Source organism: Capricornis sumatraensis, chromosome 5, assembly GCF_032405125.1.
Source record: "Capricornis sumatraensis isolate serow.1 chromosome 5, serow.2, whole genome shotgun sequence".
NCBI classification, from domain to species: domain Eukaryota; kingdom Metazoa; phylum Chordata; class Mammalia; order Artiodactyla; family Bovidae; genus Capricornis; species Capricornis sumatraensis.
In genome coordinates this window covers 84959520-84977214 of record NC_091073.1, presented here as the reverse complement: position 1 = coordinate 84977214, position 17695 = coordinate 84959520, and the positions used below count along the sequence as shown (strand labels likewise).

Here is a 17695-nt window from a genome sequence, read left to right as displayed (position 1 = left end):
TGTTACAGCAGTAGTGATCCAGGGTGCCTCTGAACTCTGGGTAAGACGGGTGACTCATCCTAGTTGGTGGTACACACCACATGTTGCCTGGAGTTTCTGGGATGCCTGACCATATAAGCAGTGTCATCGATTGAGTCCTTCTGTTCAAGATATCCAGAGCCATTTTTATTCTCCATGGCCTTTTTCCACCATTCCATGCTAGTTGAAATGGCTTTATCTGTTTTTATCTCACATCTAATGGGTTTAATGTGTTCTAACTGTATGGTTCCATTTGGCGCCTTGGATGCTATGGCTGAGAGGCGCCATATAAAAAATATTGTTATTGTTATGATGATGAGTTCAAGCAGTGGAGGGGAAATTGTGAAATAACTTGGTACTGGAGCTATCATTATTTTCAGAAAAATGAAATTTGGCTTCTTATTGCACTAGTAAGCCTTGAAGATTAAATGATATCTACAGCATGTATCTTAGCAATGGGCCAAAGAAGTAAAAATAAAAACTTTTTGATATAGCATTTCATATATTATAAAACAGATGTTTGCTTTTAAGTATTCTTGATTTTTTAAAAAAGTTGACACCCATATCAGACATTAAAAAGGCACAACAGAGGAAAAGACCCACACATTTAGTTTTAATTGTATTCATTCTCGCTTCCATCATGACTGGACTGGCCAGCTATGTTAATGAATTTAACCCTTAGTGTTGCTCCTTGGCCAGTTTGCTGTGAAGTTGAGCAATATGTTGTTTCATTGCTTTAGAAATACATCATGGAGATGTGAGGTGCATCGAGTTCTGGGGAAAAAAAAAGAATGTTGAGGTCCCTTCCCTCATGATGTGATATTATGTTCCCATTACTTGAATATTCATTATGGTTTCCCACATGTTTTTGGCTACCTCTGTTTCCTGCAACTGTTTACATTATTAAGTTGGTCTGGATTATAGAAATGTAGCTCGAATGCTGTGTGTAGTTAAAGTAGCTTGTGTTGTTTGCATGGAATGGGTAGATTCCGTTTTTAGCCTGAGTCGTGGAAGGTTTCTAAGAGGAGATGAGATGAAATAGTCAGGGTCTTATTACTGAAGGGCCTCAAACCACAGATGGAAAACACGACACAGGGCTAGTTGGAGGAATTTTCTGGCACACCAGGAACTGGGCCTTCCCTGTGCCTTCAACCAGATAACTTTCCACAGAGAATACAGTGAAGGCTTCATTCCTTTCTGGCCGGGTAGGGAAGAAAGATTTGGAGAGCACTGCCTGGCTTAGAAATGTGAGGAATCAGAATATATTCATGGGGCTATGTTTCCAGGACCTCCTACAAGGAAATAGGCGGTCTATGACAAATTCATGTGAAAAGATGAGGTAGTAATGAGTACATATTGCATAAGAAATCTGATAGCACTGTGATCTAGAAAGACAGAGGGCATAGACTGTCAGAAGATGAAATCTGAAACTGTCCTTGGCATGTTCTACTCCAAGACCCGTGAGTTTATTTTTCAACTTAGATAATTCTCTTTTTTGCTTTTTTCTTTTTACTGGGAAACAGCATGGCCTGTTGGCAAAGGTTCAGGATTTGGAGCAAGTCTCTCTGGCTTTAAATCCTGGCTCCTTTTAGCTCTGCGACCCATTTAGTTCAGTGACTTCCCTGCTGTGTCGCTCAGTTTTCCCCATTTGTAAAATGGGGACCATGACCTTCTGACCGTATCCTAAGGGCTGAATGAATCAAATGTGCAAAGCACATATGACAGTGTTTGGCACATAGGAAGTGTTTGTTGAGTAAGTAAATAAGTCTCATGTTTCCAAAGTTCCTTTTAACATATCTAGTAAAAAGTTAGTTTCTGGTGTACATTATGATGCTGTCGGATATAGTGAGTATGTACTTGTCTGGTGACTTGGTAATCATTCAGACTGCCTTAGCCTCCCTTTTGCTGTCTGTAGGAAAAGGAAAACATATTTATCTCCCTACCTATTTATTTGAAAAGGGCTTGTTATGTCCCATGTGCTTAAAAAATGTTTCCTTCCGTATAGCACAGGGAACTCTGCTCGGTGTTCTATAATAACCTAAATGGGAAATGAATTTGAAAAAGAATAGCTACATGTACATATATGACGAATTCACTTTGTTGTACACCTGAAACTAACATAACGTTGTAAAAATTACAAAAAGAATTAGTATTTGAAAACAAAACTCTCCTTAATTAAAATGAAGAATAGAATTTATTTTTTAAAAAAAGAGTTCCTCCCTTTTCCCATTCCTTTAAATAATCTTATCCTTGATAGTTAAAGAGTTTTAAAAGTTAAGACTTTTGTCCCCAGCTTGATGTCATGAATTTAAAATGAAGTTCACTTGTTCATGTTCTGGGAAGTTAGGGACTGAAATGAACTGGTGACAAGGCCCCTACCTGAGGAATCTGGGGTGCTGAGGTCAGCACTGCAGCTGAGGAGAGGCAACAGCAGCAGGTGGTGTGTGCTGAGGGCTTACTCTGTGCTGGTCCTGTTCTAAGAAGTCTTAAAATCCTCACAACTTTAGATGGTAGGGACCATTAGCATCCCCATCTCACAGAGAAACATTGAGGCACAGATGATGAAGTATATTACCCAAGGAGACCAGCTCAGCTCATGACAGAACAAGGATGTCAACCTAGACCCTCTGGCTCCCTAGCCTCACTTTTAACCTCCTTACTGTGTCACTCCTCGAAAACAATGATTATGAAGTCAGCACAGCTGTAAGTGTGTCTGCTGTGTGCCCTTTACACATTTCATAACCTCTCTGAGCTCCATGCGCCTCTTCTGTGATATAAGGATAAAAGGCAGTAATAAATGCAAACAACAACAACCAAAAAACCCTATCTAATGTTACTGTGAGGATACCATGTAGATAACAAATATAGCCCCAGGCCTGGCATACAGTAAGTTCTCACTGTATGTAGAGGCTGTGGGTGTCAGATGTCATCATGTATGACTAGAGCCTGGGGCAGATTCCTCCTCTTCTAACTCTGCATTTTGTCAGCCTCTGGCTGGTTTATCATTTCAGCCTCCCAGGAAGGGGCAGAAGTTGAGGTCAAAGGCATTGTCACTTTCCTAGAATCAGACATACTGTTCATGAGGGGACCAAGGGCAGTTCACACACAGTCCTCATGGAGAGGTGGGTCTAACCCACAAGCTGTGCCATCCAGTCCCCTTCCTGGTAAGAGCTTTGACCTCCAATTATTAGAGTACGTAGGCTCCTCACAAGGACAGCACTTGGGGTTCCAGGTTTGGTACCACTGATGTTCTGGAGACTGCTGTGGTGTGCGTTTTTCCTGAGATTTTTCAGTTTGATTGCCTTTATAAATGCAGAGGAAAAACATCCACACCTTCATTAATCCCTACATGGCTTTGACTCAGTCTCAGAGAGCGCTGCATTTCTTTCTCTGCCTCTTTCTGTTTGGCACAGAGTCCACATTTCTTTTAAAAGTAAAACTGCCCTAATTCCTACTCTCAGGTCAATGGAGATGTGTCTGGTTAAGGCCAATAATTCCTTATTGCAAGAAATGCATTTATCTCCAAACTTATGAGCTATACAGGTTAATTTTTCATTCGTTTCCTTTGGACATAAAACGTTTTGATGCAATAGATTTTTGATATAGAACTTAGGAAATAGAAAAGCCTGCCTAAACAACTGATTGAAACCCTCAGCATCAGAGAGGTTGGAATGAATACAACTGCCTTGGAAATACATTGCTTTGAAATGAAGACACTTAGATGGAAATGACCTCTAAATTTACATATCCTGGCCCAAATTCTTCCCTGAATTCCAGACTTGCATAGCTAAAGGCTTCTCTCCTTGGATATCTCATTGGCATCTCAAACAGCGTTTTCGGTGGGCTCCCCTGGTGGCTCAGTGAGTAAGGAATCCTCCTGTAATGCAGGAGATGCAGGCGAAGCAGATTCTATCCCTGGTCAGGAAGATCCCCTGGAGTAGGAAATGGACTTGCATAGCTAAAGGCTTCTCTCCTTGGATATCTCATTGGCATCTCAAACAGCATTTTCAAAAACAAATTTGACTTCTGGGACTTCCCTGACTGCCAGGTCCAGTGGTCAAGATTCTACCTTCCAATGCAGCGGGTGCAAGTTCAATCCCTGATCAGGGAGCTAAGATCCCACGTGCCTCAGGGGGCAGCCAAAAAAAAAGGGAAGAAAAGAAAAAAAGAATTTGACTTTTGCTTCTAACCAGGTTTGTCCACGAATCCATTCAGCCTTTCTCATCAGGTAAATGGCCCACCAGTTATTCATTTCAGAAACAGGAGTTTTCCTTTGATCTTTCTCCCTCCCCAGCTACCTTGGGTCTTGCACTCCATCAGCAAGCCCTCTCATTCTATCAGGAGAAAAGTTCTCAAATACATCCACTTTTCTCAAATTCTGTAGACACCATCCTAGTATAGGCCACCACCATCTCCTCCAATATCCCCAGAACAGCCTCCAAGCTCATTTTAGTGCTCTCTCTGCCCAGCTGTGGGAGTACTGAAGTCCTGTCACTGTTCTGCTTAAAGCCCCAGCAGCTTCCCAGTGAACTCAGAAAAAGATTCACTTTACTACCATAGCCTGTAAATCCCTGTGACTCTCCTTCCAATTTCATCTAGAAGCTACCCGATAATATTCTAGCCACACTGCAACTTTTTTCAGTTCTTGGGCATCAAGCCTGTTCTCACTGCCTGGAGTCTTCTTTCTTTAATGTTAATAGCTTTTGTTTTAATATTAATAGCTCAGCTTTGGGACTTCCCTGGTGGTCCAGTGGTTAAAACTTTGCCTTCCAGTGCAGGGGGTGTGGGTTCAATCCCTGGTCTGGAAACCAAGGGCACCATGCCACTGAACAACTAAGCCCATGTGCTGCAAGTAAGACCCAGCACAGTCAAACAGATAAATAAAATAAATATTTTTTTAAAAAAAGAAGGAGAAACATACATAGTAAACTTAATCTTTGGCAGTTTGAAAATACCTTCATATTTGATTAACCATTTGACTAGGTATACAATTCTAGGTTTGGGACTTCGTGCTCAAGGTAGAGAACCCGCCTGCCAATGCAGGAGACTAAGAGACACTGGTTTAATCCCTGGGTCGGGAAGATCCCCTGGAGGAGGGCATGGCAACCCACTCCAGTATTCTCGCCTGGAGAATCCCATGGGCAGAGGAGCGTGGTGGGCTACGGTTCGCAAAGAGCTAGACACGACTGAAGTAGCTTAGCATGCACACACACACAATTCTAGGTTTAACATCATTCCCATTTAGGAATTTGAAAGCAAGCTTCACTTTCTTCTAGTTTTTAGTAGAAATTAGTGAGAGTAGAATATATTGCAACATTTGATCTTTCAGCTTCTGTCCTACCTCTATTCTAAGATCTGTCTCTCTCTTAACCATTGATTTTTAAGAAAAGAGGCTTGGAAATTCGATGGTTGTCAAGTGGTTAAGACTTGGCACTTTCACTGCCAAAGGTTTCGGTGTGGTCCCTGGTTGAGGAACTAAGATCCCACAAGCTGCCTATAGTGTGGTCAAAAATTTAAAAAAAAAAAAAAAATTAAAAAAATTTTAAAGAGTCTTTAAAAAGACTCTTGAGAAGGTGAAATCGACCAATTGGCATCCACTTCCTCTCAGTGTCCTTGTAGAATATCCTATGCTTCAGCTTTCTCGACCTCTTTCCCCATCGACATGATCCCATTGATGTCATTCTTAAATTTGTTGAAATAGCTCATGCACTAGTGATGTTCCCTCCCATCCTTTTCACTCATATGAAATTTTATGTTTGTTTAACTTCTATACCTTTACTTCAGTGGTTTATCAGGGGAGAGTGAAGGCAATGTATATATTCAAAGTCCCAAAATACACCACTTGAAATTATAGTCATTTACCATCATTTAGATGTACGGTAACTTATTTGACCAGGGCAAAAGGAAATGGCAACCTACTCCAGTATTCTTGCCTGGAGAATCCCATGGACAGAGGAGCCTGGTGGGCTGAAGTTCATAGAGAGCCAGACACAGAGTCAGACACTACTGAAGCGACTTAACATCCACACATGCCCAAGTTTGGAGCATATTTTCCTAATTTTATCAATATTGCAACTATTTGACCTCTTTATCTGGAAGGAAGGCGTTTGGGATAGACCTATGAGGACAGTACGTGAGAGAATGATTGCTAAACACCTGCTCCTAATAAGGCACACTTTGGAAGCTAAGAACAGATGAAAAAGTTTCTTTCTTTTCTTTTAAATACAGAATCTCACACAAAAGGGGGTATTGAATATTTGATTTAGAAATTTGTATAGATCCTTACCTATCACATTTGTCGACATTCTTGATTATATCCATAGAGGAAAAATTTTTTTTATTAAAGCAGGATTTCTCCATTCAAGTATGTGAATACTTAAAACCCTTGATATCAAGTTGAAAATTTTCCTTCCAGAAGGATTGTACCATTTTCCACTCCCTCTGGTCACAGACTTCTTAAACACATACTGTGATATCTGTAAGATTCACTAGTTTTGTAAACAAAGTTGTATCTCATCATCTCCATACTCTCTGATTATTACTGATGTTGAGTATTACCCACATTATATTCCCCAAATGCTCAAACCAATCTTGCATAGGTATTGCCAACCTCATTTTAGAAATCTATGGACTGAGACTCAGGAACTTTTAAGAATTCTCAGGATCACACAGCTTTCGAGTGTTTGAAAGCATATGCGAATGTAGACGTTGCTTTGCCAAAAAGTAATTTAAGAACATGTGACTTATCTGCTCATCTTTTTTTTAAACAGAAAATCAGATTATTCATTCTTTCTGGACCTTAGATATAAATAATTATGTCAAACATGTTCTACTTCTTGCAACAAATACATTTGAAGAATATATGTTGTGCAAAGCCTAGACTGAGGAATGTCCCAGGTACATAGGATCATTGTACAGGGTTGCAAGAACAGATTTCAATTGACTCAGGGAAATTTTGCTTTTTTGGGGATCTGGATATATCACTTCATTTGTCCTGTTTCACATAGAGATGTATATTTTAAGGGGCTGTAAATTTTTGTTTTATCATAAACTACATGGCCAAGCAAAACAGTAGCACCCCTATCCCCCTTATCCATGGGTTCACTTTCCAAGGTTTCAGTTACATGTGGTCAACCATGGTCTGAAAATATTAGAAAATTCTAGAAATAAATAATTCATACATTTTCAATTGTGTGCTGTTCTGAGAAGAGTGATGAAATCTCCTGTCATCCCCGTCTGTCTCTTGAATTATCTCTTTGTCCAGCATATTCATTCGTTAGCCACTTAGTAGCCATCTAGTTTATCAGACTGATTGTCCATCAGTGTCAAAGCGACTCTTCTTTTACTTTGTAATGGCACCAAAGCACAAGAGTAGTGATGCTGGCCATTTAGGTATGCCAGAGAGAAGTCGTAAAGAACTTCTTTTGAGTGAGAAGGTGAAAGTTCTCAGCTTATTAAGGAAAGAAGAATTAACTGTGTGCTGAGGTTGCTGAAACCTATAGTAAGAGCAAATCTTCTATCCGTGAAACTCTGAAGAAGGAAAAAGAAATTCTTACTAGTTTTGCTGTCACACTTCAGTCCATAAAAGTTAAGGCCACAGTGCATCATAGATGCTTAGCTAAGTGGGAAAAGACATCAGATATGCATAGTAAGATATTTTAAGAGAGACCACTTTTATGTCACTGTTATTACAGTATATTGTTGTCATGTCACGTTCTGTGTTAGTAGTAGTTATAGTGGTTCACTTACTGTGCTTCATTTATGAATTAAACTTTGTCATAGGGATATATGGATAAGGAAAAACACTATACATAGGGTTAACATCATCTGTGGTTTTAAGGATCCAAGTGGGGTGTCTTGGAAAGTATCCCCCACAGATAAGGGGGCGCTACTGTGTTTAAGGAATTTTTAAGAAATTGCAATTTGAAAACTGCCAGTACAGTTCAGATAACTATACCATACTTTGATATTATTACACGGACAAATCTCAGCTTCAGAATCTTTCTAAAATCAATCATATGTAAAATACCTGGTTTCTGAAGGGGCATATGGAAAAGTATATACAATTTTGTCAACTGCGATATGGCTTACTTAGTAACATATATTTGTTTAAAGAAGCCTAAGCTTTCCAAATATATCATATCCTCCAGGTGTCTTTATCCTAGCAAGTCTAAAAATTACCAAGTAATACCATCCCACCAACCTAAATTCTTTAAGATATTTTTGTGCAAGGTGTTCCATGCCCTTCCTCCTAAACTGGTAGCATAGTGTTCAGTGTGGATCTGGAAGCTCCCAGGAAAGGATAGGAGGGACACAAGTAATGGAGGGTGACACAAGTTGACCTGCCCTTTCCTATGGCTGGACCTGAGAAATTCCCTCATAGCATCCTTGCTGGGAGTTAAAAATCCAAGTTCTATGTGCCAATAGCACAATACTCCAAAGTAGATGAGTCTCAAAAACATAATAAGTGAAGGAAGCCAGACAGTAAAGGCCACATATTGTATGGTTTCATTGATATGGAATATCCAGAATAATCCATAGAGATGGAAAGAAGTTAGAGGTTGCCAGGGGATGTGGAAAGGGGAGAACTGAGAGAAACTGCTTAAAGGATGAGGGTTTTAGTGGGGGCGATGGAAATATTTTGAAACTAGATAGAGGTGGTGGTTGCACAGCATTGCAAATGTACTACATGTCACTGAACAGTTCACTTGAAGATAGTGGCTCTTACGTGAATTTCACCCCAATTGATTCTTTTCTTTAAAACAAAAGTCCAAGTTCCTGAACCTAACATACCTGGACTTGGAAACTGATACTTCCTAGCTGTGTGATGTTTAGCAAGTTATTCTCATATCCTAACCTGGATCCTCACTTTAACCCTTTTACCTTAAATCTCCATCAGTATCTATACAGGATTGCCATGAAGGTTTACAGGAGCTGATGTGTGGCCTTTGACACAGTGGCCAGCACAGCCCAGGTTCTTAGGAAATGGTAGTTACCACTGCTAATGCCCCTGGCACTGGGAGTAGTAGTGATAAATGGTAACCCTGTTTTATCCCAGATTCTTCAAGAGTCAAATGACTATTTCTCAGTTGATTGTTTTACTTCAGGTCATCTAGTTAGGAAAAAAAGCCATGTGACTTTGACTTCAGCCTGTATTTTTTGGCAGAGTCCTTCTTTTGAAAGACAAATTTTGGATGAAAACTATGGTTAATGTCAAAATCGCACACATCCCTAAAACACTGGATTATCAGCTTTCTCAGAAGCATAGGTGACACCACCTCCCAATGTGTATGGTTCTTTCTTGAAAAGGGACCAACCCATGAAAGAAAACAGTTATGCACTGGAGCATTTGAAAGGAAGTGTGCGAAGGAAAAAAGAAAAGAATTTCCCTGAGTTTCAGAGAAGGAAAACTTTGGACATCAGTTGGAAATTGCCATTTATCTGGTGTGGATGGTATATGTGACCCAAATGTGCCACTTGACGGTTTTAAGAGGTCTGTGTCCTCTCTCCATCAACAATGGCTTCCTTGCCATTATCTTTTCAGAATGGAATTCTCCTAGATCCTAAGGCACATTTCTGCTTTATTGACTGCCATTCTGTTACCCACATGTACTTGGGTTTCATCTGTTCTTCCTATGGGCTCCCCAAATCCAGAGGAGACTGGAAAAATCTTTATGAGATGAAAACGTACTGTTCTGTAGTCTTCCTGTGACTCTCTAATTTGTTTTCCCGAAGGCTCATCAAGTGAGATGTAAAGGATAGCCAACATAAACATTATTTATTGAATGAGGGAGCAAAGGTAAAATCTGTTGAAACAGTATGTTGCTCAGTACAGTTCAGTTCAGTTCAGTCACACAGTCGTGTCCGACTCTTTGCGACCCCATGAATCACAGCACGCCAGGCCTCCCTGTCCATCACCAACTCTCAAAGTTCACTCAGATTCACGTCCATCAAGTCAGTGATGCCATCCAGCCATCTCATCCTCTGTCATCCCCTTCTCCTCCTGCCCCCAATCCCTCCCAGCATCAAAGTCTTTTCCAATGAGTCAACTCTTCACATGAGGTGGCCAAAGTACTGGAGTTTCAGCTTTAGCATCACTGTCCATCAAACCTGTGTATGAAAGAGTGAGAAGATGAGGCTGCTAAGGTTCCGAAAAGTATATGGCCTTCAATGTGAGATGGTTCAGGTGGATGAGGATTTGCATCCTGTTACTATTAGTTATTCGGAGAAGGCAATGGCACCCCACTCCAGTACTCTTGCCTGGAAAATCCCATGGACGGAGGAGCCTGGTGGGCTGCAATCCATGGGGTCGCTAACAGTCGGACACAACTGAGCGACTTCAGTTTTACTTTTCACCTTCACGCATTGGAGAAGGCAATGGCACCCCACTCCAGTACTCTTGCCTGGAGAATCCCAGAGATGGGGGAGCCTGGTGGGCTGCCATCTATGGGATCGCACAGAGTCAGACATGACTGAAATGACTTAGCAGCAGCAACTGTTAGTTATTAGCTCTGTGTGCGTGTGTGTGTGTTGTGATCAGTCGTGTCTACTTCTTTGTGATGTCATGAACTATAGTCCACCAGGCTCCTCCGTCCATGGAATTTTCCATGCAAGAATATTGGAGTGGGTTGCCATTTCCTTCTCCAGAGGATCTTCTTGACCCAGGGATCAAACCCCATCTCTTGCATTTCCTGCATTGGCAAGCTGGTTCTTTACCAGCTGAGCCACTGGTGAAGTCCATGACCTTGAACAAAACCTTAGCATTTTGTACTTTAGTGTCATTATGTGAAGAGTTAGGATGAAGGACTTCCCTGGTAGTCCAGTGGTTAAGTCTCCAAACTCCCACTGCAGAGGGCATGGGTTCGATCCCTGGTCAGGGAACTAAGATCCCACATGCTACATGGTGGAGCCAAAAAGTTGGGGGGAAAAAATGAGTGAGGATGATAAAATCCGTTCCCAGCGGTTGTTGAAATCCTTGCTCTAGTTATCCTGTTTGTGGTGGCTCAGTGCTCAGCAAAGAGCTGGCAGTACATATCCATTTCCCATTGCACTGCAACTGTCAAAGAAGGTGACGGGGTGGCTTCTGCCATCATAGTGGCTGGCAGATTTTGTGCATTATGTGGATTCGGGGATGCTTACTTCATGCTTTCTGTTCATTACATCATGTAAACCCTTTCATCAAGAGTGTATGGTAAGCATCATACCCAGTTTAGTTGTGGAACACAAGGCTCAGAGAAGCTATATAATTTGTCCAAGATAGCTCTTCTTGAAACTGAAAGAGCTGATACCCAAACAGAAGTCTCTCTGACAATGGAGTTTGTACCCGTAACCTCTTCTACCACCTAAATGCTTCACCCAGAGTCTGCTGAGGTTTAGTTGATCTGCAGTCTGTTGAACTTGGGTTACCTTCACCTGGGGTCAGATTTCCAAAGAGACACTATGTACCTGTGCCACTGTTCTCTGGGACCCAGAAAGTCAGTTCAGCTGAGTGACTTACCCCTGCGAGTCTTTGCGACGGGCCTGGCACACACCAGGCACATCCATGCAGCCCCCAGCATGGCGGATGACCACTGCACAGTTGTCTAGAGCAAAGTCAAGGAAAGCCATGTGTGCAAATACATTTCTTTCCAAAACGATAGTCCATCTGCAAGGATGTAACGGGCAGTGATATTCTTGGCATTCATTGCAAACACCCCAGGCTGCTTGGGTAATCAATTTCCGAGGGTTAGTCATTAACAGGCTTCCTGCTTTCCTCCCGCTCTGACAGGCCCAGCTGTGAGATACAGTAAGTTCAAGATGTCAGAGGCCAGGCCGCCTCCCCTTCTCGGGCAGCACACGACGCACATCCTGAAGGAGGTCCTCCGATACGATGACAGGGCCATCAGGGAGCTGCTCAGCACTGGAGTGGTGACCCAACATGAGGTTGAGTGACAAAGGAAAACTGCTTTTCTGCAAAGCCACATCTGAATACATTTTGCTAGCGAAGACAAAACAGCCTTTCTGGACCCTTCTCCCCAAATCTGGTGCCTGCCACTGAAGAGTTAGAGGAATTCCAGATTTCCTGCCTGGCGTCTCCAGAATGGCTCTGGTATCAGTGAATCTAGTGCTTTCTAAATGTACCCCACCTTTCATTCCTTACTGTTTTCCCACAGATAATAGATTAATAGCAGATTTTTTTTTTTGGTGAAGATTTTTTTTTTTTTCTGGAAAAATGCATTCCTCATTCTAATTACATTAATAGCCTAAACGTTTGCCCCTCCAGCCCACGCAGGTCTGAAAAAGAGCAGATCTCTTGATGTTCTTTACTTGCACATAAAGTCCTCATTTAAACCTTTGTTAGGAAGTCAAAGCAATAAGCAGAATGACAGTCTCAGTGATTGATTTTAAACAGAATAACTTAATTTGAGCTCATGAACCCTTTGTTAATCTGTAATTTAAACCGTGGAATTTGTTAATGTCCCTTATAAAACTGAACTTCATTCTCCCCTGTGGGGGTAAATATTTGCTTTATGTTGTGTTTCTTTGACTATTTCCTGAGACATGCAGAAAATCAATCCTCACCAATGAATTTTGGGATGTGTAGGTATCTGCATGACAGGGTAAAGAGTGGTTCTTTAATTGGTACCTTATTTTGAGCCAAGTGCAAATGCAACACATTTTTAAATGAATGTCAGATGAGTATCTAGGTATTAAATAATGTCTGTGTGTGTGTGCTCAGGCATATCCTACTCTTTGCAACCCTGTGGACTGTAGCCCACCAGGCCCCTCTGTCCATGGGATTTTGCAGGCAAGAAAACTGGAGTGGGCTGCCATTTCCTTCTCCAGGGGATCTTCCTGACATGGGGATTGAACTAACATCTCATATGTATCCTGCATTGGCAAGCAGATTCTTTACCAACTGTACCACCTGGGAAGCCCCAAATGTCGAAATAATGACAAATAGGAAAATGAAAGGAAAATATTTCTTTATATTCTGAGTATCCACTGAGTAGAAGAATATAGCATGTCTTAGTATTGAGTATTTGCCTTTAAGTGTTTGTCAGTGAATTAGAAGTATAGCAACATCTCTGTCCAGAAAGTGGTAACTTATTTACATCTATGTTCCAAGATGAATTGTCACTCAGATTGCCAGTCACTCAAGCCCGGGTACAGGCCAAGGAATTAGATGACCTGTGATCTATATCCCGATATGATGACAATTCGCTCTGTTAGGCACATATATCTTAAAGCCATGTCATTACATGCCAAGTGGCCATTGAAAGTTAAATTACAGATGTTCATTTTTCAAACTGTGATTTAGAGCTAGTTTTCTTATTGTGTTCTTTTTCATTGGAAGGATTCGAGCCATTTATCCATGCTGTAAGCCTCAGTGTGTTTCTAGAATTAAGGATTCCAAATAACTAGGACATTTGTCTGCTCACAAACCCTTATAGGATTTTATAGAATAATGCCTACTAATTCTAGAAACAGTTATTGTCTTCTCTGCTTTCCTCTTTGTGGACATCTTGTTCTGAAGAACTCCTGCTGTTATCCTACTAGTTAGAATTCCATCATGCAAGGGTAATTTGATACCTTCTGCAGTACTTTTCCCCCAATGGCTAATTCGTAGATAGATATTTGGAGACGTTCACTTCAGGCCAGACATCTAAATGAAATTCCTCCATGTATATACAATTAGTAATGAAAATGGTAAAAGGCTGGATGACAGAGATTTGGCAAAACCACATATCCTGAAAGATGTTTCTCCACCATTATTCCCCCAGTGATCCAAGTTGATGTCTTGAAATGAAAATTACTTGGTTCCTAAGCAGTAATCCTAAAGATCTGGGTCGTCATATGTAGCAGGACATTGATCATTCAGAGAGGGTCACAAAATGCCTCAGAAACCTTGAAATCAAACAAAACTATAGTCTTGGTCCACAGCAGAGTCACCACTGGAGACTGTCTCCAGTGTAAATGTGTATGTAGCTGTTCAGATTTCTGCCTACACAATTCAAAATGATCCAGAAAAACTTTGAACCTGTTCATCCCTCAACAGATATCATTTACTCTACTGATTTAGTGAGAGAAATAATTTAGAATATATCTCAAATTTAGGTAGAGAATTAGTCCTGGAAGAAACATTGTGTTTGCTGAAACTTGTAACATGTCCCAGATCAAGTTATGCCTATAGACAATGTGTTGTTTTAACTATCAGGATGTATTATACATTTCCATAGCTGTACATATTGTTATATTACCATATGCTCCCAGTTCACTTTGTGTCAAGGCCTGCCTTCTGACAGGTTGTCTGAAGTTGTTCTTCAAATTTCTTAGCAACTTCCAGGTTTAATCATTATGGAATTGAGAGAGTATCCACGAACAACTAAATTTCCTTTCCTTGATTTTTTGCTTAAACTTTCTGCTGTGATGGTTTTCTGGTTAATAGAGCTTATTTTCCAGCTTGCAGTCTCACATGCTGAATGTTTCCCCAGAAGAAGAGAAATGAGCATTGTTTTGTGGGACTCCTCTGGTTACTTGGTGTTCTTTCCATCTTCAATCCATCTACTAGGAGTTAGAAGCACAATCACGATTTTAAAACAAAAACAAAAACCAAAAACTACAGCAAAGGAGGTTTCACACAGGCTATTTCCTACTAGTTCCTGGCTCGTTAGGCTATAACCTAGATAACCCCACAGAGGGGGGCTTTTGCATAAGACTTCACACCCCTGTTGTTTTCTGCCTTTTTCAGGGAAATTCACACCCACTAGTATTTATTTCACCTGAATTTGATATCTCACCACCAACTTTTTTGTCCCATGATATTGGTGTGTGGTCTACTTTTATGGATGTGAGTGTTGTTTGTTACTCTCCCAACTGGCTCAAGGCTGCCTTCATGCACAGGAAATGCTCTCCAGGTCCCGGACCGACAGGCACTGAGAAAGAACATCACCAGAACTGAACAAACTGGTCAGATCGTCTGTGTCTGCTCTGATGGCTCATACGGCAAAGGAGACAGGTGGGAAAATAGGCATATTCCTCAACCTCCATTCCCTGACCCTGGGCTATTCGTTTTCAAACTCATCCTCCAAGATTAAGAGATTCTTCTTGCATTTGCTTCTATTCATGGGAGAATTATCCACTGCCGTGAGTCCCTAAATTCTTGAGTTTCTTCAGACACAATGTGCCAGGAAAAGTGGTTATTCATTTTGAGAATAGTATCAATGAGCCTTAGAAGATGAGACTGTCAAGCTCATTTCTTCTCCCTCTCAATTTTGGAGTACGATCATTATTTTGCTAAAGAGGATGAAAAAGTTTGGGGAAAAAAGGTACATAATTCTATTTCAAACATCTGTTGGAGAAAACAACAACAACAAAACATGTATTTATTTTTATAGCAATGACTTTTTATTGTATATTTGGGAGTGATACTGAGCTGGAAAGAATGGAGCTCGTTTTGAACTGCTTCTGAGAACCTAGCTTTTGCTAGTCTTACTACTTTTTTATTGGAATATAACTGCTTTGCAAAGTTGTGTTAGTTTCTGCTGTACAACAACATGAAGCAGCCATATGTATACATATATCCCTTCCCTCTTGAGTGTCCCTCCCACCCCTGCTCCCATTCCACCCCTCTAGGTCATCACAGAACATGGAGCTGAGCTCTCTGTGTTCTACAGCAGCTTCCTGCCAGCTATCTGTTTTACACATGGTAGTGGATATATGTCAATGCTCCTCTCTCAGTTCACTGACCCCCATGTGTCCATAAGTATCTATTTTAAATTTAGCAGTGTGCACATGTCAATCCCAAACTCCCAATCTATCCCTCCCAGCCACTCTTCACTCCTGGTAACCATAAATTTGATCTCTAAGACTGTGTGTCTGTTTCTGTTTAGTAAATAAGTTCATTTGTATCTTTTTTTTCTTTTCTTTTTTTCAAATAAGAGGCTGTGGTGGGCAGGATAATGGCTCATCAAAGAAGCCCATGTCCTAATCCCCAGAACCTGTGGATATGTTACATTCCATGGCAAAGGGAATTATGATTGCTGATCAGCTGAGCTTAGAATAAGTTTATCCTGGATTGCCCTGGTGGGCCCAACATAATCACCAGGCCTTTAAGTGTGGAAGAGTCAGTGTCAGAGTGATGGAATGTGAGAAAGACTTTCCCGATTATTGAGGGATTTGAAAATGAAAATGAATGAGGGCTGTAGGCATTTTCTAGAAGATGAAGAATGCAGGAAAATTGGACTCTCCCTTAGAGCCCCTGGAAAGAATGTAGTCTTGCTTGACTTTAGCCCAGTGAGACCTATTTGGGATTCATTTTGGACTTCCGATCTCCAGAACTGTAAGGTAATAAATTTGTTTTGTTTTAAGCCACGGCATTTGTGATATATTGTTATAGCACCAATAGAACATGAATACAGAGACTGTTCTTCCTTAGTTTAAAAGTCTAAAGCAACAGGAAAATCACTGGCTTGAAATGTGACTAATTGACACCTCCCTGTAGTTCCATTTTTCCCTTCTTTCTCTTTTTTATCCCTACTTCCCTTTTGACTTTTCATTTTCTCCCCCGTCCTTTCTCTGCGGCCGTATTTATTTTCTCCCTCTCCTTTTATCTCCTTTCCTTTCTTCCTCTTTTTGTCCATGTTAGTAGGTGTGGACTTCAAAAGCTGCCACTGACCTCAAGAAAAACAGGACTTGCTCAGTGATCTGGAAGCTAACTAGTAGTAATTCTGGCCATGACTTCAGCTTCACATGCAATTTTGGCTTAATCTCTGGGTGGGGTGAGCCCTAAATAACTGGCTGCCTCCTTTTCTCCTTCAAAACTCAGGGAAAGAAATGAAGGGGTGTTCCAGGTGTCATCCCAGGCTGGAGCAGAGCCTTCAGACCTACCTGTCACAGGCCCTCACTGCTAAGAAAAGCATGAATAAAGTGGAATACAGAGCAGAGACTAGACTCTGTGACAGTGGGGTCTTGCTGTTGTGATGGACCTTCCATCAGAGAAGGGGGAGGGAGGGCTTGATGGTCAACAGTTTTGTTCCAGCACTTGGCCTTGCCCTTGTTTCTTGCTTTCTCTTGGAGAAGTCAAGGCTACCAGCCTTCATAGGAGACTGGTAGTTTGCTCTTAGTCACTGCAGTCAAATGGCCTCCAGAAGAGTAGTACATTGGGACATCCCTCATGGTCCAGTGGCTAAGATTTTGCAATCCCAATGTAGGGGGCCCAGGTTCAATCCCTGGTCAGAGAACTAGACCCCAAAGACTGTGACTAAAGATCTTGCATGCAGCGAAGTCCATGGGAAGCCAAATAAATAAGGAAAAGAGAAAAAGGAAGAGTGGTGCCTTCTCCTCTGCCTTGTTTTTGCCCTCTGTAAAACAGAACACAAAGATCCTCACAAGTCCCTTTGCTTTCTCCTTTCAAGAAGACGAGAAACATTCAGACACGTGGGGTCTTTTCTCTCCCCATCCCTTTCTTTGCAAATGAACCCCATGTTCAGTTCACACTGGTTTCTTTGTCCCCTGACCCCAGAGGTTGGAGGAGTACTTCCTGCTGCTCAGCTACATCTGCATCCTTTCCTCTGGCCCAGAACTTGCGCACAAATGCTCTGCCCGGGAAGCAAGACACTCAGCTTCAGAACACACAGCTGAGATGCGGAGAGGAGAGAAACTAATGTTAAATGACCACAGGGAAATGTCTTTCTTT

General features: G+C 41.3%; 1 protein-coding gene across 1 annotated transcript in view; it reads left to right on the top strand.

Moving 5' to 3' along the window:
- The window catches only part of SUGCT (succinyl-CoA:glutarate-CoA transferase), a 766325-nt gene extending 753885 nt beyond the window's left edge, over positions 1 to 12440 (top strand). Inside the window, exon 14 of the mRNA XM_068972899.1 lies at positions 11786 to 12440. Within this exon, the coding sequence (XP_068829000.1) occupies positions 11786 to 11949 (164 nt within the window). The 3' untranslated portion in view covers positions 11950 to 12440. The remainder of the gene's footprint in view (positions 1 to 11785) is intronic.
- Positions 12441 to 17695: the final 5255 nt, after the last annotated feature.